The following is a 21,527-nucleotide window of genomic DNA, read 5'->3' as shown; positions in this document are numbered from 1 at the left end:
TCCTCCCGTCGGGGCCCAGCAATCACGTCTCAATTCTTGCTATCACCAACCCTACATGGGCTCCGCTCTCTCCACTCTTCCTGCTCCCAGAACCGGATGCTGCCTCGGGCTCCGCTGGGCCTGTGCTCCAGTGCCCCCGTCGTACTATCTATCATCCACCTCCTTTCCTGCTTTCCTTCCCCCCTCCCCCCTCCTTCTCTTCTTCCCTCTTCCTTGCTATTCCCTATTCCTCTCTTTACTCTACACAAAGTACTCTCGCAGACACCAGGATACACCACCATGCTGGATCATCTTGGCCTCATCCTCGCACCTCCGCCGACCCGCTAAACGTTCGCGAGAATCCATGGTGATGCGCTATGGCCCCCCGATGCTCCCAGATCCGCAATTGTCGACTCACCCCTCGCCAATTCTCGATCAGCATCGCTGCAACCCGCTGGCTTTCAATCTCGCGCTGAATGGCCCGGAACGCATCCTCAGGATTTTCCTCCCCCTCGCCTTCCGTCAGTAGTGGCGCCAGCACTCCACTCAGTCGGTCTAGGTTCAGCAGCCCCGACCCAATACTGGCCCGGCAGACGCTGCCCCGGAAGCCCTGGCGTTCCAGCTCTATCAGCCGCTGCGTCTCATGCAGCAAGAGCGCGCTGAGTCCGAACACCCCACAGATCAGGTTCAGCTGCATCGAGTCGCTGAGCGCCAGAATCGCCAGACTCATCGCCTTGACCTGGACGAAACCCCGAGGTGAAAGCCCCCCGAGGCAGGTCCTTCGCCGCTCCACTGGCTCGCTCGTAAGGTGGCCCTGACAAATCTGGACCAGCACTCGATAAAGCCGGCCCGACCCTAGAATCCCCCCTGGGAGTCCGGACAGAAGAGCCTTGAACGCCCATGCCACGCTCAACACTTGAATGGCGTCGCCACTATCCCCATCCCGGTTCAGAGGGTCCACCACATCCGCCGGTATCGTGCCACTCGCAACCGTCATCTGGATCTTGTCTTGCTGCTTTTCCACCGAGTGCACCTGATTGGCGTAGTAGTCGTACGTCCGTGCCGCTAGTTTCGGATCCCCGGCGTCGACAAAGACGTTTCGTACAGTAGGAGCTGTAAATGACGTCAATAAACCAATAGCCTGCGACAGATAGAGTATCCTAGTGGAGCATGGTGGATTCCTACCAAAGCATCCCAGATAGGTGATAATCGCCACAAAGCATACGGGTAGCTTCAATTTCGTAGGCGCAAAGTCGGCCGGAAGAGTGAGCAGATTGTACCCCCCCAGTCGAGCCAGGTCTTCCAGGTGTTTGCCCTTCAATGAAGTCATATCGGCTGATCGGCGCGAAAGGCTGGCGAACGTCCTCATCCGACGCAAGGTTCTTTTGCGGGGTGCGTCTGACGATCCAAGCTGGAGGGTCGACCGCATGGTTCGTATGCGTCCATAGAACTTATCCCGACGTCTGGGAGGATCATCCCCGGTGGCTGTATGGGATAGACGACTATCAGGTGATCGTTCAGCTACTATGTCGTCAGAAACTGGGATGTCTGGTATATCACCTGTCGATCTCTGGCTCTGGGGCACACAAACCTGACACCTGACCCCATTCAGCACCCCCGTGAGCACCAAGCGTGTCGTCGACCTCCAGCGGCTCAAGACGCAATCTACCGGCCAGCTCATTGAACGCTATAACAGCCGCGTGGCGATCCCCTTGTTCCAATGCGTAACTGTCGTCAAGCGAGGCGGCAAAGTCCGAACTCTGCCTGGATGAGCCCCGTGATCTGTAGGAGCGGGTCTGCCTGAAGGGATTCCCTGGCTTCTCTGTAGTCCGATGGCGGCATGTCGACAAGACACTCGCACTACTGCGCTCTGAACTATGTTGTCTGCTGGCGTACGAAGTAGCTCCCTTCTGATCTTCGAGATTGACGCTGGACTGTGTTGTAGAATGAGACGCCTCTTGAATATCACTATAGGGGTTATGGTAAAGACAATCCTGATCGACCAAGGTAATTGGCATGGATTTGTGCTTCGACGGATCATGGCAGACAGTCACACTAGTTAGATCTGAGCTGAGCGAGTACACCGTCTTGTCACTGACCTTTCTATCGGCATCTCCATTCAAAAGGTCGCTGGACTGAGTAACCTGAAGCCCGACGGGCTGCTGATTCTCTAAATGACCAGTAGCCGTAGATTGATCCTCATTACAGCCCTCTTCCACCACAATGATGGGCTTTGCAGACAGACCAGACGACCCTGATTCGAGTCGAAGATGCTGCGACTTGCGTGAGCGAAACAGCGTCCTGAACCCATTCAGTTTGGAACCTTTGTCTCCCGAACTTATATCCAAGGCGTGTCTCTTTGGGGCTGCCACATCCTTTGGCAATAAAATTGTATTCCTCCTACTATCGTGGTGCTTTGCTATGTCTCTTGACCCAAGAGAGGCAGCTAGCCCGGCGTTCACCGACGAGAAGGGCACAGAAAGTGATAGCCTCTGGTCCATGGATCGTTTCAAGCTGTCGCTGGTACATTCCAAGGTATCCATCACTGCATAGACGCTGCACAAGTGATTAAGTATGCTAGAGAAGGAAGATGCAACAATCGTTATAGAGATGTGAGTGCTCGGTGTGGCATGGCCTGGGGGTTTGTTATGTCAATGTCAGGATCGCTCCTTCCTCTGTTGTCCAGTGATACTAAGAACTGGCGAGGAAGGCTTCATTCACCAGGCAGACTCAGCGAATGGCCGGATTGACCGGGCTGCCCGGAACATGATTCCATATACGTGAATGTAAATCACGCAGCTTGGACAGGGAATATACAACGCTAACGATTGCGAGGACAAAACTTTGCCGTTCAATAACAAAGGTCCATGAATGCTTGCTAATACAACTGCAACCGCCACGCTCACAAGTAATAATCAACTTCTCACGCTGAGCGGGCTATTTCTACAACTGAAGTTCAATGACAATGTCTAGATGTATTGTGTACACGAGTGCCTTTGTAACCGGGATATAGACCGTTGCGCCATAAAGTACCGTCTACTTTTGCATTTCAAACAAGACGGACAAAAGCCCAAGTGCTCAAATACCAAGAAACAATATAAGGGGGTAGAACCGTATAATCAAGTCAATAACGTGCAGTGGGCTACCGTTGCCAACCAAGGAGGCCCGGGAACCGACACTGGCACGCAAAAACGCCTTTCCATGCAAGTTGTAAGTATGCGTAGCAGCGCGACAAGGCGCAAATACATTGTTCATGATGACTCGTCATTTTCACCCTCCAAAAGGATGTACTGGAGAATATCACTCAAGGTCAGGACACCCTTTAGCCGGAAGTTGTCGTCCACCACAACCAGGCGGTGTACACGGGATTTGCGAATCGTGTCGAAAATGGTATCCAGACCATCGTTCAGGGAGCATGTGTAGATTCCGGGAAAGTCCTGGGAGTAATGAGTCAAATGTACTAGGAAATTCTTGTGTGACAGAGCCAACTTACCGGAGATCGCTTCTTCAACGCCTCGCCCACCGTTAGACTCAAATCATCATAGACACCTCCTTTGATCAGCGTTATCACGTCGACAGCCTCAAAGACGTTGTACACAACACCTGCGAAGATTACGAAATCAGTACACATACATGCGCGCTCCAACGTAGTATCGCCTACCTTCAGTATTGATGATGGGGACACTTGATATGCTCCGTGAGACGAGGATGTGAATCACGTCAATGACCGGTGTATCCATCGATGCGACTGCTATATTGTGATACGAGCCCAGCAAGATCTCACCAAGGGGCTTCCGTAACTTCTGCGTGTCGTTGACGTTGACGGCGACAAACTTCAGGATGCGGTACTGGGTGAGAACACTCAGAACGAGGGCTCGATCGGTCTGACTATCAAAAGTAACCAAAGGAATTCTCCTGGCGCGAGACTCGAGCATGCGCCGACAGGCTTCGTAGAGCGGCCGCTCTGGGTCAATGGATATCGTTTCGGGAGGCGCCACATGGAGCGCCTTTTCGACTTCTAGAATAGAATGTCAGCCTGTGTGTTCCTGCTGGAAAAAGCGCCAGACGCACCTCGTAGACTATCCAAGCGGAATTGATCGATCTGGTTCAAAGCCTCGGGGTTCTGGTAGTAGTACTGGATAACATTGATGTAGTCGGATGTGGTGAGAAGACCGGCAAAGGTCGAGGATGTAGAGTCCCATAGCGGAGCCGAAACGATACCTGTATTGTGCATGCTTTCCAGTCAGCGAGATTGCATTCGGCGATGCGCATAGCCCGCGGAGCCGCAGGAAGCTGGTGGGAAAAAGACATGCCGTTCTGTATGAGGATATTCAGACTCTCCTTGACGGACAGCGATGTATCGAACATGATAAGTCGGAAACTGAGCGGAAGGACATCATAGCTGGTACGGACTTTGAGGAAGTTGCGTATGGCACGCTACAGGGATGAAGAGAGACCAGAATCCGATTAGTTGATCCATTTGATATCTTTGTGGAAACAATTACGAGCAAGCAGTTGGCAGCCAAGGTCACGGCACATTGGCATTGAGCGCAGGCATGACAGAGCCTGAACCATGGCAAACAAAGTGATATAACAGGTTTATGTACGAAGCAGTGCGGACCAAAGAGGGGTAAGGCGGCGATGGACATGAGCGGGGCAAACAGGAAGATTTGAGGGGAAAAAGCAAGCAACGGGGAGGAGAAAAAGGAAGAGAAAAGCAAAGCAACTCACTAGGGCCTGACGCTCTTCCCGATCGATCGCCCTTTCGGGCTGAGCGGGGGGCATTGGGTGTGATAGACCTCGCGGCCGGAGAAAGGAGGCGGGATACACGAATCCTCCCTCGTGACCGCGGATAGGACGACGGTCTGGAACAGGAGAGGGAATGGGCGAGGGATAGGAACCGGTGGAGGAAGGCGGGCGAGGGTAAGGCTGAGGTGGAGTGGACCGAGGAGAGGCAGCAGCAGGAGGAGGAGGAGGAGCAGCAGGAGCAACAGCAGCAGCCGTGCTAGTCAGCGCAGTAATGGTGGAGGTGGTCGAGGTGGTCGTTGCAGTGGTAGTAGTAGTAGTGGTAGTTGTGGTAGTGGTGGTGGTGGAGGTGTCGTCGGTGATTGAAAGCGGCCGCCCGGAAGTGCTGCTCATTCTGCCCGTGGGGACTACGGGCACCCGCTGGGGAGCTTCCTCCATCTTGATTGCCCAGTGCCGCTACTGTCGTGGGACCGCAAAACACATCCAGACATTCAGAATGGACGAGACAACGAAAGTTAACTCTGGGTGGAAATGATCTCCCAGACCTGTAGGATCAATAGCAGCTCAAGGCTTGATGCACTTGACAGGGGTTATAACCCGCCGGTGCCGCTGGGATAATAGAACTAGTAGTATTCCTAGTGATATGGATAGGCGGGGAGGAAGAGGATCAGTATGGGATGTTAAAAAAAATAGAAAGGAGAATGTCTAGGATCATCTGAGAAGACAGCGCGCGACGAATCATGCGCAGGATGCTTAGGATGATGCATCACATCTCCTGATTAATTAATCTGCCTACTATCTTAGTTAATTAAGACCCCAGTCGCCTGGATAGTTGCAGGTGAGAAGAGTGCACCAGGAACGAGGGGCATCCAAGGCGGACATTGAGGTGCCAAAATTCCAAACAGACATTCTGACAGGCTACAATATGTGCAGTGTGTCATATTCAGGGGGTGTTTGTGTTTACTACATGCCGCAGCCTTCCATTTCCAGCATTATGTATTGCTGCAGCTTCGTTGAGAGAACTTGAGTGGTGGGAGGTGGTGGGATACATGCCTGAGGCAGACACTGCCCCGCCATCCCCACACGTGACAGGCCACTGCGGAGAAAGCTTCGAGTCGCTTTGCTTGACTAGCTCCGGTCTTTATTTACGCCGACATCAATGCCTCCATAGACGTTGTTACGCAACAGTGCGATACCAAGAAAAAGTTGCTGAGGATAATTGGGCCATGTGTCTAATTGCACCATAAGTCTAACCGAGAGCTTGAAGAAAACGATGCCAAAGAATTTTAAAGGCGTATCTATGCTTTATGCCACAGCCAGCCATGCAATCGCCAACGCTCGAAGAACAATTAAAGACATTTCTACCCGGAAGTCGCACAAGATGGAAAGTTTTATGCTGTAGGCTGCGCTCCACCGTTCGCTCCCTCCGTCTGAGAGAGACTCGGGCTGGTGCCCGTCTTCAGATAGTTCTCAATCTCACCAACACGTTTCCCGCCCTGGATCCACCGCTCCTTGTATGCTGCTCGGCGCTGGTCGGCAAGTTTGTTGAGCGTCGGCCAGTAGATAGAATGGTCGTACCGGAACTCGACCTCACCGCCCATGGACTTCATCAACTGGCCTGGAGGCACGTGCTGACCCAGGTCCTCGTTGAACTTTAGCTTTTGGCGAGTCAATGGGTCGATGAACGGCGTGATGATCTTGAAGAAACCAAGGATCATGAAAGGCACTGAATGCGGTCAAGGACTATCGTTTGCATGGTATAGGGATAACTCACTGTTAATCACAAGGGCGCGGCCCATTCTCTCGGGGTAGTGGTTCTGTAGAAAGTTGAGGGTCTGCTTGGCCTGGCCGATACTCGCGTTCTGACCCGACTTCGTCTCCTTGTAGTTGACGATCAGTGCCAGCGTCTCCTGGTCCGGCCCCATGAGGTCAATAACGCGCTCAAGCATAAAGACCAAGTGCTGGATCTGGCGGTCGCTCGTTTCCGTGTTCTGGTTTGATGGCAGCAGGTACAGGCATGGGCGCCCGTGAATGTCATATCCCAGAATGACCTGCTTGCCCGTCTCGTTCTCAACGGAGATATATTCGGCTGTGAGCTTTTCAACGCCGTACTCGCGGCGCCAGGTGAGCGTGCGCTGAAGGCGCGCGATTGCCTCGGAGACATTCCATTTGGTTGCGCGCAGGTACCGCAACAGGCACTCGCGGGTCAGGAACATGCGCTCATCGTCGGTAATAGGGGCGGTAGGAGAACTCTTAGCGGACGTTGTCGGAACCGTGGTCCATTCTGAGACAGCCTTCAGGACATCCTTGTATTTTGCTTGCTGATCGGAGGTGAGCTCGGCCGGGGGTGTTGGCTTGGCCGATTCAAGGGGGCGGGGAAAGGGCTTCTGGATGAGACCGTCGGCGGCGGACAAGGGCAATTGCGATTCGAACTCCTCGATTTGCTTGGCTAAATCTGTGGATTCTGCGGGCTTAGTGGTAGTCTCAGGGGTAGCTGCGATCTCAGCAGAATTTGAAGGTGACGGGTCAGAAGAGGTGGTCTGTGAGGCATCGACAGCAGGAGTATTGTCGGCGGGCGCAGCGGCCGGGGGGTTAGAGTGAGCGCTCATGATGAAGAGCTTGCTTGGATCTGTTGAATCTAGTGTAGATAATTGTAGTGTAAGTGTCTGCCTTGTCTGAGGGCACCAAATTTATAAATCGCAAGACATCAGCGAATATAATAAAGGGGGAGAACGGCAAGCAGCTTCCCGGGTGTCCTTTTTCACGCCGTAAGATTGAGCAGGGCGGAGTGTTGATCGGCAGGCCCACCGATCGTCAGCTGCAAACCTCCGATGGATTAATCAATTGCAGTCAAAAAATACGTGGTCCCGCGGGTCGTGCTGCGGTCTCTTTTCGGCAGGCGGTCGCATCAACCAATTTGCGCGTCTCACGCGTCGCGCGTCATTGCAGTTCCGATAGAGAGCCGCATATTGGTTACTATCCAAACTCATCAATAAGCCAAGGTTCCAGTCAACATGGAGGACTCTGTCGCAGAGCTCAATGAGCTCTTTGCTGCCGCTGCTCCAGATGGTCTACCCAAGGATGTCCTTACCGAATTGCAGTCAATCCTGCGCATCCATTCCATCTCCGCGCAGGAGCTCTTCTACAAATGGGAGTCTTATTGTCTGAAGATGGGCCCAGATGAGCTGAAGATGGACCTGGGTACCGTGCGTCTATTCAAGAAAGATGTGCAGGATACATTGGAGCGAGACGCCCGCGGCAAAGCAGGCCGACAGATGGAGAGGAAACCAGCAGTACCGGCCACTCCGCGCGCTGCTACGTCAGATGTTTTTGGCATGTATGTTGAGTATCAATGATTTAATGTACAAATCTAACGAGTCAGGCTGGACGGATTAACACCAGGTGCTTCTGGTCGGAGCAATGCCGGTTCAGCGAAGCGGAAGTCCGACTTTGCTTCGCCATCAATCTCCAAGATCGGGAGAACCGAACACAATGGATCTCCGATGAGTACCAGTGTGAAACAGACAAATGGTGATGGGCTACAGTACGTGCGCGAATCACCGTAAAAAGCCCGCAACTGACGAAGCAGATCCATCCCCTTTTCCCAGCGTCAAAATGCAGGCGAAACCATCGAAACCATCAATTCCCATCTCCCACAAGCAGAGGCCCCTATCGCGCCATACTCCGAAGCCCGCATACGACCGACGGCAAACACAGATTTGAAGAAGTTCGGATACAAGCCTATGGCCATGCGACTGGCCGAGGCATCGGAGATCTTGGACGACCGCATCGACGAATTCATGGCATTGTTTGAGAAACAGTACGGCAGCGACGAGATCACATTCGGCAGCGCCGCTACGCAAAGCACCAGCGAGATCGTGGCCGTCGGCCGCATCGCATCCGACAGTATGGAAGGAAAAATCAACACGGCGTCACTCGTGCTCGAGACGTCCAGACGTACAGGAGCAGGCATCCGTGTTCCACTGAAACTCGAATCCGTGCCATCTGCCAACTTCTTCCCGGGCCAGATCGTGGCGCTGCGCGGCATTAATGCGTCCGGCAACTACTTCTCCGTCAAAGAGGTCCTCCCCACACCCCTTCTCCCACCGGCCGCTTCGTCAGTCATCAACCTTGAAACCATCAACCAGAGACTCGAAGACGCTGGCTCAGCGCCCTTGAACGTTCTCGTCGCTGCCGGCCCGTACACAGCAGATGATAACCTCGACTACGAGCCACTAAAAGAGATCTGCCGCAAGGCAGCAGACAGCTACGCGGACGGCCTCGTCCTGCTCGGGCCCTTCCTGGACATCGAGCATCCCCTGCTGGCCTCGGGGGATTTCGATCTGCCCGAGATCAACGGCGTGGACCCGGACACGGTGACGCTGACGACGGTATTCCGGCATTGTATCTCAGCCCCGCTACAGCGACTCGTGGCAGCCGTGCCCAGCATCACAATCGTTCTGGTGCCGTCCGTCCGCGACGCAGTCAGCAAGCACGTCTCCTGGCCGCAGGAGCAGCTACCCAAGAAGGAGCTGGGCCTGCCGAAGCAGGTTCGCATGGTGTCCAACCCGGTGACGCTGTCACTGAACGAGACAGTCATTGGAATGTGCTCGCACGATGTGCTATACGAGCTGCGACGCGAGGAGATACTGCACGGCAAACCAACGGAGGGGAACCTCCTGACAAGACTGCCCAAGTACATGATCGAGCAGCGACACTTCCAGCCGATGTTCCCGACATCGAGCAGAGACATGCTGCCACGAGCGGGGACCGGTCTTGCAACGGGGGGAATGGTCGACGTGAGCTATTCGAAGCTGGGCGAGTGGTGGAATGTGCGGCCGGACGTGTTGATAACGCCGAGCATGCTGCCGCCGTTTGTCAAGGTCAGCCCGTCCACACCCAGCAATCCGTATAATCTATGATAATGCTAACAACCAGACAGGTAGTGGACAGCGTCACAGTGATCAACCCCGGCACGCTCTCCAAGCGCCGCGGCGCAGGCACATACGCACAGATGGCGATCCAGCCACGACGCATAGAAGACGACGAGAGGGAGCAGAAGCAGGTCAGCCATAAATTGTATGAACGGGCCCGGGTAGACATAATACGGATATAGCGCAGCGCAGCATAGCGCAGTATAGCAGCAGCAGCAGCAGCAGTAGTATACATGATAATGATGATTCCACGAAAGACTCCTCCGATACCCATAAAAACCACACAACAAACGCAGGGTATAATAGCGTAGCCTAGTCATAACAATAACCATAACACCATCCCATCTTCCCATCCATCCCATTGGTATCCTATCCCTCCCTTAATACCAAACCACCCTATGCATCATCCCCAACCAACAAGACAAAGAAAGATCACCTCAAACAAACCACCCTCCTCCTCCCCCCCATCAACCTCCCCTCCCCTCTAACCCTCACCTTCGCGCCTGCCCCTCCTGCCCCTGCAGCCTCTCCTCCCCCGGATCCATCCCCCCTAACCAACCCCTCCAGTCCCAAATCCCTCCACGCCCCCTCCCCTCTCCTCCCCTGCAGCGCCATAGCCCTCGCAATCCCAAACGCGGCGTGTTGATCCGGAACCACATCGTCTTCGTCCTCCGGGTTGGGGGGCTGATACTGCGGCGGGATGTAGATGTCTTCGATGGGGAGGAAGGAGGGCGTGAGGGTCGGGGAGGTGCCGGTGCCGCCGCCGGTGGCTGCTGCTGCTGTTGCTGCTGCTGCAAAGGCTTGGGTTGCGGTGGATGTGTAGGGAGAGGAGGAAGAGGTGGTGTGGTGTGGGCGCGTGAAGTCTTCGAAGTAGTCGGCTAGTCGGGGGTGGTGCATGTGGAGGTGGGTGGGGGTGGAGTCTTTGCTCTGTTTTGTTTTTTTGGGATTTGGTTAGTTGGTGGGTTGGATGGTTGGGATGTTTGGGGGGAGGGGGTTTTGGTGGTGGTGGTGAGGGGATAAATTGGGATGGAGGGAAGAGGGTATTGGGGAGGGGTGTACCATTTTGGAGGGAGATTGTGGGTTGGAGTTGGAGTAGAATGGATGTGAGTTGAGTGTGTAGCTGGTGTTTGGTGTCTGGTTGATGTTGTTATTGTGGATTAAGTTTGGTGTATTGTGTTGGTAGTTTGTTGTGAGTTGTGTTGTTTAAGTGGTGTTGCGATAAGCATTTACGGAATTGAATCAGGATCACCGCTTTCATCTCCAACTACGAATCATATCCACTCACAAGTAAATCACATTGCATCCATTATCTACCTAATAACCAAGATACAAAACTACATATTCGTACTCATCCGATGCACTATAGGTACTGCACTCGGCGGCAAACTGCCCATCTCCGTCACCACCATATCCACATACTCCGCCGGCGTCACATCATACATGATATTCAGCAGCTGCAGATTCGCCGACTCCTTCCAGTCCTCCAGCGGCGATGACTTGCTCTGTGCCGCCGTGCTCGTCTCCACCGGCGCACTGCTAGCTTTGCCGCCCTTCTTGGGCTCTACGGCCGGCTGCACCGCGGGATCCGGCAACCCGGTCAGCTGCTGCACCGGCTCGACCGTCACCAGCTCATCGGCGTCCGCAATCTCGTTCACGACGATACTGTCCAGCGCGACGCGGTCCGTGAACTTGACTGTCTCGCAGCATACAATGACGGGAACTTCGACGCCGCCAGCGCGCTCCTTGGCCGACATGGCGACCAGCGCGGTGCCGACGCGCGAGTACAGGCGACCGTTACTGGTCATGGCGTGGGCGCCCAGGAAAACCTTGGTAGCATCTTTGATGGCGTGGCTGATGCCGTTCATGAGGGAGTATTGCACGTCCAGACCGGCGTTGGCGAGCGTGCGCGCCAGATTCTTACCCTCGAACAGTGGCCGCGAGTCGATGATGGAGACACGGAATTGCTTGCCCTCCTTGTGTGCCGCCAACAGCGTCTGCTTCACGATCGAGCTGCCTGCAAATGTCACGATCACGTCTCCATCCTGAATCTTCTGTGCTGCGCTGCCGGCGATAACCTGGTCGGCGACGGTGATCTTCTCGCGGATGAAGCTGTCGATGAAATCGCACAGCGAGGCCTTGGCGGTAGCTTCGGGGACGGACGGATCAATGGAGGAGATGGCGAGCTTGAGGGCGCGGATAGCGTTACCCTGACTGATAGACAGGGGACGACACGTAGAAAGGTAGGTAATCTGGTGAGAGAGGTGGGTAGTCAAGTGGCGGGCGAGCGAGGTGCCCAGGGGGGTAGTATAAGCTTCGATGACCTGACAAACGTTAACACATCACAGCACACAGCCAACACCAAGATAGAAAGATATACCCTCTTGAAGGCCAACAACGTAGCAACACATCTAGCACTACTACCACAAACCACATAGTCTCTCATCTGCATGCCCAGCGCCAAAACCGCCGGATGCACCTCCTTTCCAGCGCCAGCAATCGTAGTCCTGCGCTGCTGACCATACAAGTGTCCAAAGACCGAAACATTCTTCTCCTCCTGCTTCTTCTTCAACTCCGCCGCACTCGGCTGGCCCGTCGCCTGCGCCGAACCGCGACGAGGCAGCTGCTTCTGATGACCACCCTTCTGCGGCGTCGCAGCACCAGAAGCGTCTTTCCCACCAGCCCCAGTACCACCGGGACCCGACGCGCCCTTCTTCCCACCAGCAGCAGACTGACCCCCACCGGGCGCAGCACCACCAGCACCACCACCGGACTGTTCACGTTCGGCGCGTTCGCGAGCGCGACGGGCGGCCTTTTCGGCTTTGGCTTTCTTCTTCAATTCGGCGGGGGAGAGCGCAGCGCCATCTCCACCAGCGGCGGCAGTATCCTTTCCTTTGGATTGTGATTGTTGCTGTTGTGGTTGTTGCTTGGCGGGCTGTGATTGCTGCGGTTTAGCGGGCTTAGCGGAGGCGTTGGCGCCGGCGGCAGCGCCTGGGGATGATGATGATGATGATTGCTGGGATTGCATTTCAGCCGGGGGTTGTGAGGAGTCGACGGGGGTCGCCATTATGAGAGGTGATGTGTAGTCGAAGGAAGGAGGGGGAGTATCGAGGCGATCGGGAGGGGCATTGGAGACTTTTTCGGCGGAGGAGGAAGTGGAAGAAGAAGTGGATGTTGTGGGGGGAGCCGGCGATGAAACCCGTTCCCGTCGTTGACTCACGCTTTGCTGCTGCTTCACATAAGCTGCTGTTACCACCACCACCAAAACACCCACGTATTGCACCACGGTGCTTCCCAGAGTAAGGAGTATCTCTAGGAGTATCATTCCACTGTGTTACCTCACCTCACTAGTAAAGGTTTCTGTGGTGGTTGGGAGTGGAGTCATCGGGGCTGCGAAACCGGATCTCACCGTTGATGACTAGCAATTGCTTTACATCTATCTACTATTTATCTATAACTGACACCTTCATGTATCAAGGTAGACTTACTAACTATAGCAGGTACCTGAGTCAGAGCTGGGCAGACATTCTGTCAAGCCACAGCCGATGTGCATCGACTAATCACAAGGTTTCATGGTATTCGGGCATCAAGCATCCTTGTCATCCTACCATACAATCATGTCATCGTGCCAGAAAAGTGAAAGCTAAAGGCCAGAAGAGAAGAAGGAAGAAAAGCAGCAAAGATATCATCGCAGCGAGACGCAGTTCAAATCAAACCAGCGTCTCCAATTATGTGCATCCAAGTCAATCCATCCAACGCCATAATCACAAAGCCACCCACGCTACCCAGCCCAATCCCATCCCATTCTATTCGCGAAAGTTGTCCATTTATCGATTGTTGACCCAAACATTGCCCAGCGCTCGTCGTCGCTTTCGTCCTTCAGGCTTCCAGCTGGGTCGGAATCGTTCGTGGTCCGTCGCTATCTTGCGCTTGAACATACTCAGATCGTCCAAAAGGTTCTCCATATGCGTCTGCACTTCCTGCGCCTCAACATGACTGGCCTCGCTTTGCATCGTGTCTTCATCTTCCCAAATGAGGTCCGGCTCGGGTTCGGGCTCGACGTCGGACGGAGGCGATCGGGCACGGCTGAGCCGCTTGCGATTGGACGGGGAGCCATCGTTCTCATTCACACTGTATAAGCCACTCCGGCGCTTATGCACCACCACCGGAGGGATCGGGTTCCGGATACTGTCCAAGGCCAGCTTGAGGTGATTCCGCAGGGCCTCGTTCTCCGTCTGCAGCTGCCGAATCTTACATTCACTCACCATCTTCGTCTCCTCCATCAATCGCTGGAGCTTCTCCACCTTCTGCTGATAATCTTCGAGGCGCTCGTTCTGCATCTCATTCTCTCGTCGGTTGGCTGCGGCCAGGCTGACACTCAGCTGAAGCGTGCGGATCGTTTCCGCCATTTCGGCGATTTGTTTATCACGTTCGGCGGCGGAGAGGTGGTCCTGGTTAACTCGGGCGCGTGTTCGGATGCGCTTGGCCTGGTCTGCGTATCGTAGGGTGGAGAGCGTTTCCTCGTAGTCACTGGGAGAAATACATGCTATCATCGCCGTCTTCGAGTTGCCCCCGAGACTATCTTTCAGCAGCCAGGTCAGGATCGAGTCGCGATACGGGACCACATCCTTGCCCTTGCGTTTGCCCCCGCGACCCGGCTTGGGATCTGCCAGTGCGGCAATGACTCGGCCCAGTGTGGTCAAGGACTTGTTGATGTTGGACCCCTCACGCAGTCGTTGACCGGTTGCTTCCGTGGACTTGGCTCGTTCTGAACCTGCCAGATCAACGAGACGTATTCGTGCCGTGCGCTCAGTGGTTTCATCAGTCGAAAGGTCATGGTGGATCTGCTTCAGAGTAATAGTAAACACTGCGTGTGACCGCGACGACGTATCGTTCATCTTAGTGCTAGCCACCGTGCGCGATACATCTCCCTTGCGCATGAACTTCATGAGTTCGTCGAAGCTCTTGACCGTCACCTCTGTTAGGTCCTTGACGTACGGACCTTCCAACGGGGACTCCCGAACACGAAGGTAGTGCGGCGGGTCGCTCCGAGGGACGAGCAAATCGCGCACATGTTCATTGTAGACCTCGAAATAGGAGACGCGCACATTGAAACTAATATCCGGAGATTCGGCGCTTTCGATGCGTTGGAACAAATCTTCGCAGGTCCGAGGAATCAACCCAGGCGCTTCCGGTGTGCCCATCATGGTATAACTCTTGCCAGAACCCGTCTGGCCATAGGCGAATATGCAGGTGTGGTATCCTTCGAAATTGTGGTCCAAGAACTCTTCTCCCAAACAGTTGTAGACGTCTTCCTGGTGGGCGTAGTGGGGGTCCCGTTCGTTATGCGACCAGAAAGAATTGTCAAAGACAAATGATTTATCCTCCAACACCTTTCCGCGCGCCTGCGATTTAGGCTTCCCTTCGTCTTCCGGGCTTATCTGGGGCGCTCGAAGTTTGGTCGTCTGCGTATGCGGATCCATGCTGATCAGACATTCGGCATTGCGGTTAATCTCTATGCTCCCAAATATGGGATGGCTGTCAGCTTCCATCCGTAATACTCTTCATCGTTCAGCCAGACGTACCTCTGGGAAGGAACTTCCTCACACGGACGACAACGCGCACGTTGCCGCCGCCGCTGGAAGGACTAGACATGCTATCGACTCGGTGGTGGGCAGACACGGCCACGCCCTCGCGTGCGCGCAGTGACGGACTGGACGCGGTTGATCGTAAGGTAGCGGCGGAGGCAGTCATCGAATGGGCCGAGGGACTGGTGATGCCGGTTATCGCGGAGATCCCGGAGGACGAGGCGGAGGATTGGGAGCCAGGCCCGGAGCCGTGGCCGATATGGTGGTAGAAACGGGGGTCCAGGGACATGGCGTGACCGTGATCCCTCAAAAACTGTACAAACTGAGTGAGGTGCTCACGATGGCGTTGAAGTAGGCAATGGTACATACAGGCAACTGTACCACCGGATGGTAGGGACCGAGAGGCGGGCTCTTTTCTTATCGAGGAGGGATTGATTTTAAGGGTATGGGTGGCTGCTGCGTTAGTGGACCCAAGAATGGGCGTAGTGCTCGCCCTCGAAGGGGGGAATTAAACAAGGAGGATATCCAGAATGTATATGCTTGCGCGGACCGTCCGTCTGCAAGTTCAATTGACATCCGGCACTAGACAACAGAGCGATTCCACTCTCGACATGGGGTAAACAGTCGGGCAGTCGGGGGTTTCGGGAAAGCTCCTGCGATGGAAGGTGAAAGAGAGAAACATGCAGTGGCACGCAAGGGGATGGAAGACAGTACACACTTCCCCCCTCTCGAAGAAGGTACACGGGGAGATGCAGCGATCGAGGAGGGACCAGAAGCAACAATCGAGAACTGGGGGGGTGTTTGATCGTGGGGAGTTCAAGATGAATGAATCGCAGCGCCATGACCTCGTTTGGGGATTTCCCGATCGGGAATAGCAGACAGCCTGAGGCAGCGCATAGACCTTCTGGCAGCGGGTGGTTGCCATGGCAATTCTACAGACAGCCAGGGACACGAGCTCACGATAAGAAAGACTACTGCTGTGTTCGGAGAGACACAGACCGCCGAGGATGTAAGGATATGTCTCGATTGCATACAATCTGATTGTTTCGGTTGGTCCGGTGGTCAAGGAGTGCACCACCGGGAAATTACTAGCACTATCCACATTTACACATTGCATGCACTCATGTCTCAGCATCCACCGCTCTTGTCCTGCAAAGAGTGACTGACAGCATCGAACATTCCGCATGGTCTCATATCATATAGCCGCGTTGCTCCCTCTATGGACGCCTCCAGCGTCATTATTCCCACCGGGCTTGACTTAGTCGAAATCCTCATTTGCGGCCTCAAAGACATCTCCTTCGTCCGGGCCTTGTCGTCCTTTTCTCATTTTTTCCCCGTCAATATAGGAATCATCGGGCACAGGGTTGCCGTTCCTATCCAATGTTGTTTCAAACATCTCCTCCGGGGTCCAGTTTGCACTGGGATCCTTGGCTTTGGAGGAGGTACTGGGCGCAACCTTCTCCTTGGCGGCTTCCGCAAGGCGCGAGACGGGATTTGAACCTCTTGAGGACATGGTGGTGGTTGTATGCTTTCTGTAGAATCTATTAGTTGATATTCCGGCTAAGACTGCTGGCCATCTCCACGGCAATCGAGCACATCTGCACCCGCAACCAAGGAAAAACAGCAAGCGTACCAGATGGTAGTACAGTTGCCTAGATGGACTTTAGTTGTGATGGTTACATTCAGATCGACGTATCATGAAACCAACGACAGAAGCGAACTGGGGCACGGGCCCGGCATGATATATGGTCCAATGGTGGCGTTAATGATGAGATTATGACGATGGGACTATCCGCATGATGGACTTTACTCACAGGCGGCTGTTGCTCCCAGCCGCACCCTTGTCGGTCTCGAAGCGTTGTGATTGCGTGGTTTTGGCTGGGTGAAGTCATTATGAAGTTTAACCGGTTCGCATTGGCTGAGCCTTCGTAAAAGCAGGGCAGGATCCATGGTCGCTTGCAGTATGGTTGCGTTGTCTTCGATCGTTGTTCTATGGGGTCCATGGTACATTAGTTGGTCTCACTAAGATGCATATCAACTTATGATGACTTGATGGAATGTTTGTATAGCCGATCGCTCCAATGTACCCCACCCGGGGTTAGATTCGACCCCACAGCCTGGGGTAAGCCCCGACGCGCCATTGCACACATGCTACCACACCCATTCCGATGGTGGCTGGCATGCTGGTTCTATCAACGCAATAAATGCCTCTTAATTGAACGACATCAAACAATCAATCTCAACCAGTTCTACGTGGGCCTCCACTCATAATGGCTAAGCATCATGACTTGCGTGGAAGCCCATTTTCTCATCGGCCAACGCACTCCACCGACTAACAAATATATCAGATTTGCATAATAATGTTCTCAGCCGTTACCAATTTGAGGGTTGGGCTTTCTCGGTAGTAGTGGGGCACTTGTAACAGGGAATAATAGGTTGATTGAGACAACCTTGCTGATATGCCTGGAGGCTAAAGACAGAGCATGAGACTTTATCATAGTTGTATGACCTTCCTCACATCAAACCCGCTGTCTTCTTTCGAATCACTCCAAGGCAGCATATAACCTCGTTGATTGCTCACGACTCTTACCCCCATCTCCATGAAATCAGTAGTGTAATGGGTATGTCCAAACACCCAGACTTTCACTCCATCAGGAATTCCTGATAGAATATCAGTTCCAAAGGCAACATTCCAAGGACTCTGAGCATGTTTAGGACTAGAGGTCCCCTGAAGTGAAGGTGCATGGTGCGTCATAACAAGGATAGACCGTTGCCTACTGCGCTTCCCCGCTGCTTCATTCTCCTGTTGTATTGCACGTATCTCCTTCATCAACCAGGAATAATCAGAATCATGGCGTGCATTATGGTCATCAACCGACCAGTCTGCAATCCTTTGGAAATCCTTGACTTTCGATTGAACAATATCGGCCGATTCCTTGGGTACTTTTGACCAAAGCGTGCAACCAAGGATACTAACATTAGAACCGGGGACATCGTATTTTTTTTTGATGGAGGACGATCAGCCGTCCATTAAGTGCAGGGTCCTGCTCAAGTCGTTTTGCTCTTTCTATCCCCGTTTCAAAGGTCTCGTAATAAAACTCATGATTTCCAAGTACGAGAAACACCGATTTGAATCGATCAGTCAGTTTCTGTAGGAAGTTACGGTAATCTTCATAGTCAGTTAAGCGTCCGATATCGCCCGCGAGAATAAGATGCTCTGCGCAAGCGGGAATTTCGTACGATGAGTACTGCTGGGTGACCTCCAGATGGAGGTCAGAAAGAATCTGGAATGATAGAGAGGTTGGGTTCAATGAAGACCATACTTTCCGAAGCATTGCCTTGATTCAAATCGAATGGGCGGTTGAAGCTGAGAGAAGGCGGAACTACTCAAAAGAGGAAAATTCACTGGACGAACGATATATCACGTGATTGTTGACAGTTACTTCAGTATATGCTAGGGCAGCAAGTCTCCCCATATTCTGGAGTTGACATTCGGTCACAGTAGTGGATAAAATTCGAAGGATGACTGTGTTGGGATGAAAATTGGTGAATAGTGCCAGCGGGACTCTGTGCATGTAGAATGAAGAGCGAATTACAAGCTAAAGACGTTCCGTTGATGTTCTTTTCCCTTCGAGACGTCAATCCAGTATACAAGTGATAGTATCGTTCTAATATACTGTTATTGGGAATAATTCAGAGCCTCGTACCTTTGTTAGTATTTAAGAAAGGGAGTTCTTCATGAAGCCTGGAAAGCAAATCTCCCAAAAGCTGAGCTGTATTTCTGCACAGTATTCGACAGCCTTTTCCAAAAAACGGCGTAGTATAGCAATCAAGCCCCATTAATGTTTCTCTAATCATATGTATGGAGCTTCATTGTTCGTTGAATATGACATACCACATTACCAGGTACTTCTTGCCACGGGTAACGATTAGGATTCAGCTTTTCTGAATACACCTTTTCCTACGGTAGGGACAAACAAATTTTCTCAAAAGCGTAATGATACTATAGATAGTCATACTAGGTGAAACATGAGCAGGTCACCAGGATCACTGAGGTTCGTCCATCACGTGAAGAAGAAATCATTCTCCTAGGGTATATCTGTGTTCTAAGATTTTGGGGGTGAAGAATGCCTCGTCGTAGCCCAACCAGAAAGTGCCAGGGTTTCCAAATTTATCATAGAACGTAAATCGACCTTCCCAACTCCTAGAGGCCGGCCATGTTGTACCAAATACATCAAGATACATATGGGTGACACACAGGGCGTTGCTTTTCTGATTTATGGTGACTTCAGCCGTATGAGAATCAATCCCCACTGTTCGCATTTCTTTTGATCCCATCGGCCAATAGTAGAAGATACTGAAGAATCCCATATTATCTCTGAGATAGGCGGTCGCATATTTCAGGGCGGGGTCAACCGTGCCCAGAATATAGCCTTGAAGGTCTGCTTTTCGGAGTTCGTCCTTCTTGGTCGTCAGATAAAAGTTTCGTTGTATCCAACTGCCGTCCTTGCTTGGAAATGCTTGCATTACATCCTCCTCCTGCTGCTCAAAGTTGAGATCGTCCACTGTGTATGTAACTGGGTTTGTACCCACGAGAGTGACTTTGGAATCAAAGGTTCCACCCCCGGTATGGACAACCGTACCATCGGACTGTTTGATGCTAGCGCCGATTCTCTTGTTTTCGACCTTCGTCGTCGTAACCCAGTAACGCTTCTTTTGAGGACCCCCAGCCGCAAAAGATAGGTCAGGCTGGATGGCCTTTTTCGTAGATGGCAACCCGTGTTCGAATTCGTTTTCGGTGACTGAATAGCTCCACGATCCCGAGATTTCCGTGGGAGGGTCATCATAGTCGATGAGTTTGATTGTCTCGAGCTCGGACTCATTCAACTCATAGGCATTGTTGGTGTTTAGATCAATCACACTGATAACAACAATCACAGGAATCTGCATGTTGCCATTGACGTAGAGAGCATCACTCGTGGCGTTGGGTGTAGTGGCCTGGACTTCGAACGAGGTAACCTCCCAGGAGACGGATGTAGAACCCATGATGAATTAGTAGGTAAATGTTGACTGAGATGAATGATGTGAGTAGGAAAGGCCTCTGAACAGACCGAGGAAAGTTGTTTCTTGAGGGGTTATTATAGATCTCGAGAACGAACCAAGCGTTAGCAGATGCCCACCATCTCGGTTGCACGACTTGAGAGCAAACCAATACTGCGATATCAGCTCTGAATCACACAGGCTCTTCGGGATTTGGTTAATTTGATGGGACCCGACTATTTTCTTCAGATCTAATCTATCTTGCGTGATCATCCGGGGCCTTTAGCCCAATGGAAATCCTGCCTCGTCGATCGTTGGCCACTTGCAGGTTCCAATGCATAGATAGTATAACATGAGCATTCAGCTCACTCCATGGTGGGTCTGCCAAGTTAAAACGGGCCCGAGGATTTGTCTAGTATAGTACATCGATAGTCAGTATTGACTTGGTGCCTCCCCTCAGCCGGTTCAGCTGCGCCCTGGACGCATATGCATCTTGTAAGTTGAACTTTGCCACCCTCATGCATCCTGCTTGATCGGGGAGCACTTAATTTATTGCCAACGGCGAGTAGAACCTATCAGTCAAAGTCTGGGCCATGATTTGGCGACGATCGCTTAACAAAATCAACTCCAGACCTGATTTCAAGGCTAATGTAAGGGCCGCCAAGCGCAGGAAGTGACCAACCACCATTATACTTCTAACCCAGTCAAACGAACTGGTTTGCGAAGAGCGACATAGTACTGAGCTAGTACTAGACTGCCAGGGTTGCTGCATTCTTTCTTCGTTTGGCACCGGTACTATTCTGCCCAGCGTGGCCTCTTTACTAGTGCACTTGCTAGCAGGGGTCCGTAACGCCGCCCGTTTACTAGACCGACTACACAGCAAGTTGCCACGATTCAATCCAGAGTGACGCCAAGCCGATAGTAAATAGTGGATAGTCCGGTGGACTACTGGAAAATCTCTGACCACCATAACACCAACAGGGCGGGGTAGGCTCACTATGACCAGCAGGCATTCCTTCAGGAATATTCTGTGTTTCATTCATCCCAATGAATCCAGACCAAATGAACTAACAAAGTCCTCGTTAAGCGATCGCCCTGTCCGGGATTTGGTTGTCTTAAGGTTGCAGCAATCCTGCGAGCTAATATTAGGAAAGATGCAGTGGCTCGTGCCGTGCGACCCGGGTCCAAGCGATCGATAAGGGCCCTATGACTCCATTCTATGCGAATATCAGGTGCACCTTGA

General features: G+C 52.8%; 10 protein-coding genes across 10 annotated transcripts; 1 reads left to right on the top strand and 9 right to left on the bottom strand.

The window, feature by feature from the left end:
* Window positions 1–240: 240 nt before the first annotated feature.
* BO85DRAFT_470021 (uncharacterized protein) lies at window positions 241–2,522 on the bottom strand (the record flags this gene model as incomplete). Its single annotated transcript, XM_025662363.1, has 4 exons — window positions 241–354; window positions 398–1,092; window positions 1,165–1,500; window positions 1,571–2,522. The coding sequence occupies 4 exons, from the start codon at window positions 2,520–2,522 to the stop codon at window positions 241–243; spliced, it is 2,097 nt and encodes a 698-aa protein (XP_025514188.1).
* A 300-nt stretch (window positions 2,523–2,822) lies between these two features.
* snf4 (AMP-activated serine/threonine-protein kinase regulatory subunit SNF4) lies at window positions 2,823–5,385 on the bottom strand. Its single transcript, XM_025660483.1, has 6 exons — window positions 4,711–5,385; window positions 4,293–4,416; window positions 4,051–4,200; window positions 3,641–3,997; window positions 3,473–3,582; window positions 2,823–3,416 (listed from the first exon to the last, which is right to left on the bottom strand). Exons 1-6 carry the CDS (start codon window positions 5,161–5,163, stop codon window positions 3,231–3,233), a joined length of 1,380 nt encoding a protein of 459 aa, XP_025514187.1. The 5' UTR covers window positions 5,164–5,385; the 3' UTR covers window positions 2,823–3,230.
* A 556-nt stretch (window positions 5,386–5,941) lies between these two features.
* On the bottom strand, window positions 5,942–7,542 carry BO85DRAFT_450910 (CRAL/TRIO domain protein). Its single transcript, XM_025660482.1, has 2 exons — window positions 6,500–7,542; window positions 5,942–6,451 (listed from the first exon to the last, which is right to left on the bottom strand). Exons 1-2 carry the CDS (start codon window positions 7,332–7,334, stop codon window positions 6,117–6,119), a joined length of 1,170 nt encoding a protein of 389 aa, XP_025514186.1. The 5' UTR covers window positions 7,335–7,542; the 3' UTR covers window positions 5,942–6,116.
* A 178-nt stretch (window positions 7,543–7,720) lies between these two features.
* On the top strand, window positions 7,721–10,207 carry BO85DRAFT_450909 (DNA-directed DNA polymerase alpha subunit POL12). The gene is made up of 4 exons (XM_025660481.1): window positions 7,721–8,062; window positions 8,108–8,269; window positions 8,315–9,608; window positions 9,668–10,207. Exons 1-4 carry the CDS (start codon window positions 7,740–7,742, stop codon window positions 9,839–9,841), a joined length of 1,953 nt encoding a protein of 650 aa, XP_025514185.1. The 5' UTR covers window positions 7,721–7,739; the 3' UTR covers window positions 9,842–10,207.
* Window positions 9,784–10,853, bottom strand: BO85DRAFT_450908 (Apc13 domain protein). The gene is made up of 2 exons (XM_025660480.1): window positions 10,719–10,853; window positions 9,784–10,586 (listed from the first exon to the last, which is right to left on the bottom strand). Exons 1-2 carry the CDS (start codon window positions 10,719–10,721, stop codon window positions 10,092–10,094), a joined length of 498 nt encoding a protein of 165 aa, XP_025514184.1. The 5' UTR covers window positions 10,722–10,853; the 3' UTR covers window positions 9,784–10,091.
* Window positions 10,854–10,935: 82 nt separating this feature from the next.
* On the bottom strand, window positions 10,936–13,069 carry BO85DRAFT_450907 (translation initiation factor eIF2B subunit delta). Its single transcript, XM_025660479.1, has 2 exons — window positions 12,037–13,069; window positions 10,936–11,980 (listed from the first exon to the last, which is right to left on the bottom strand). The coding sequence occupies exons 1-2, from the start codon at window positions 12,979–12,981 to the stop codon at window positions 10,994–10,996; spliced, it is 1,932 nt and encodes a 643-aa protein (XP_025514183.1). The 5' UTR covers window positions 12,982–13,069; the 3' UTR covers window positions 10,936–10,993.
* Window positions 13,070–13,483: 414 nt separating this feature from the next.
* BO85DRAFT_375187 (kinesin-3 family protein uncB) lies at window positions 13,484–15,533 on the bottom strand (the record flags this gene model as incomplete). The annotated part of the gene is made up of 2 exons (XM_025656159.1): window positions 13,484–15,171; window positions 15,242–15,533. The coding sequence occupies 2 exons, from the start codon at window positions 15,531–15,533 to the stop codon at window positions 13,484–13,486; spliced, it is 1,980 nt and encodes a 659-aa protein (XP_025514182.1).
* A 731-nt stretch (window positions 15,534–16,264) lies between these two features.
* BO85DRAFT_450905 (uncharacterized protein) lies at window positions 16,265–16,988 on the bottom strand. Its single transcript, XM_025660478.1, has 2 exons — window positions 16,878–16,988; window positions 16,265–16,776 (listed from the first exon to the last, which is right to left on the bottom strand). The coding sequence occupies exon 2, from the start codon at window positions 16,755–16,757 to the stop codon at window positions 16,503–16,505; it is 255 nt and encodes an 84-aa protein (XP_025514181.1). The 5' UTR covers window positions 16,758–16,776; window positions 16,878–16,988; the 3' UTR covers window positions 16,265–16,502.
* Window positions 16,989–17,242: 254 nt separating this feature from the next.
* Window positions 17,243–18,579, bottom strand: BO85DRAFT_470015 (calcineurin-like phosphoesterase; the record flags this gene model as incomplete). Its single annotated transcript, XM_025662362.1, has 2 exons — window positions 17,243–18,179; window positions 18,262–18,579. 2 exons carry the CDS (start codon window positions 18,577–18,579, stop codon window positions 17,739–17,741), a joined length of 759 nt encoding a protein of 252 aa, XP_025514180.1. The 3' UTR covers window positions 17,243–17,738.
* Window positions 18,580–19,225: 646 nt separating this feature from the next.
* BO85DRAFT_63010 (uncharacterized protein) lies at window positions 19,226–20,574 on the bottom strand. The gene has a single exon (XM_025665543.1). It carries the CDS (start codon window positions 20,288–20,290, stop codon window positions 19,325–19,327), a length of 966 nt encoding a protein of 321 aa, XP_025514179.1. The 5' UTR covers window positions 20,291–20,574; the 3' UTR covers window positions 19,226–19,324.
* Window positions 20,575–21,527: the final 953 nt, after the last annotated feature.

Source organism: Aspergillus piperis (assembly GCF_003184755.1).
Source record: "Aspergillus piperis CBS 112811 unplaced genomic scaffold BO85scaffold_13, whole genome shotgun sequence".
Taxonomy (NCBI): domain Eukaryota; kingdom Fungi; phylum Ascomycota; class Eurotiomycetes; order Eurotiales; family Aspergillaceae; genus Aspergillus; species Aspergillus piperis.
Note: the sequence above shows the minus strand (reverse complement) of the source record. Positions and strands in the feature narration are given on the sequence as shown.

Bases quoted from the DNA above. Each gene is read 5' to 3' on its own strand.
- snf4 (XM_025660483.1), bottom strand. From the start codon at position 5,163: ATGGAGGAAGCTCCCCAGCGGGTGCCCGTAGTCCCCACGGGCAGAATG. The intron at 3,583-3,640 runs GTAGGCGATACT...TAATCTTCGCAG, and splicing joins CCCCATCATCAATACTGAAG to GTGTTGTGTACAACGTCTTT. The intron at 3,417-3,472 runs GTAAGTTGGCTC...CATTACTCCCAG, and splicing joins CGTTGAAGAAGCGATCTCCG to GACTTTCCCGGAATCTACAC.
- BO85DRAFT_450910 (XM_025660482.1), bottom strand. From the start codon at position 7,334: ATGAGCGCTCACTCTAACCCCCCGGCCGCTGCGCCCGCCGACAATACT. The intron at 6,452-6,499 runs GTGAGTTATCCC...GACCGCATTCAG, and splicing joins CCGCGCCCTTGTGATTAACA to TGCCTTTCATGATCCTTGGT.
- BO85DRAFT_450909 (XM_025660481.1), top strand. From the start codon at position 7,740: ATGGAGGACTCTGTCGCAGAGCTCAATGAGCTCTTTGCTGCCGCTGCT. The intron at 8,063-8,107 runs GTATGTTGAGTA...CTAACGAGTCAG, and splicing joins ACGTCAGATGTTTTTGGCAT to GCTGGACGGATTAACACCAG. The intron at 8,270-8,314 runs GTACGTGCGCGA...CTGACGAAGCAG, and splicing joins ACAAATGGTGATGGGCTACA to ATCCATCCCCTTTTCCCAGC.
- BO85DRAFT_450907 (XM_025660479.1), bottom strand. From the start codon at position 12,981: ATGATACTCCTAGAGATACTCCTTACTCTGGGAAGCACCGTGGTGCAA. The intron at 11,981-12,036 runs GTATATCTTTCT...AACGTTTGTCAG, and splicing joins CGTTGTTGGCCTTCAAGAGG to GTCATCGAAGCTTATACTAC.
- BO85DRAFT_450905 (XM_025660478.1), bottom strand. From the start codon at position 16,757: ATGTCCTCAAGAGGTTCAAATCCCGTCTCGCGCCTTGCGGAAGCCGCC.
- BO85DRAFT_63010 (XM_025665543.1), bottom strand. From the start codon at position 20,290: ATGGGTTCTACATCCGTCTCCTGGGAGGTTACCTCGTTCGAAGTCCAG.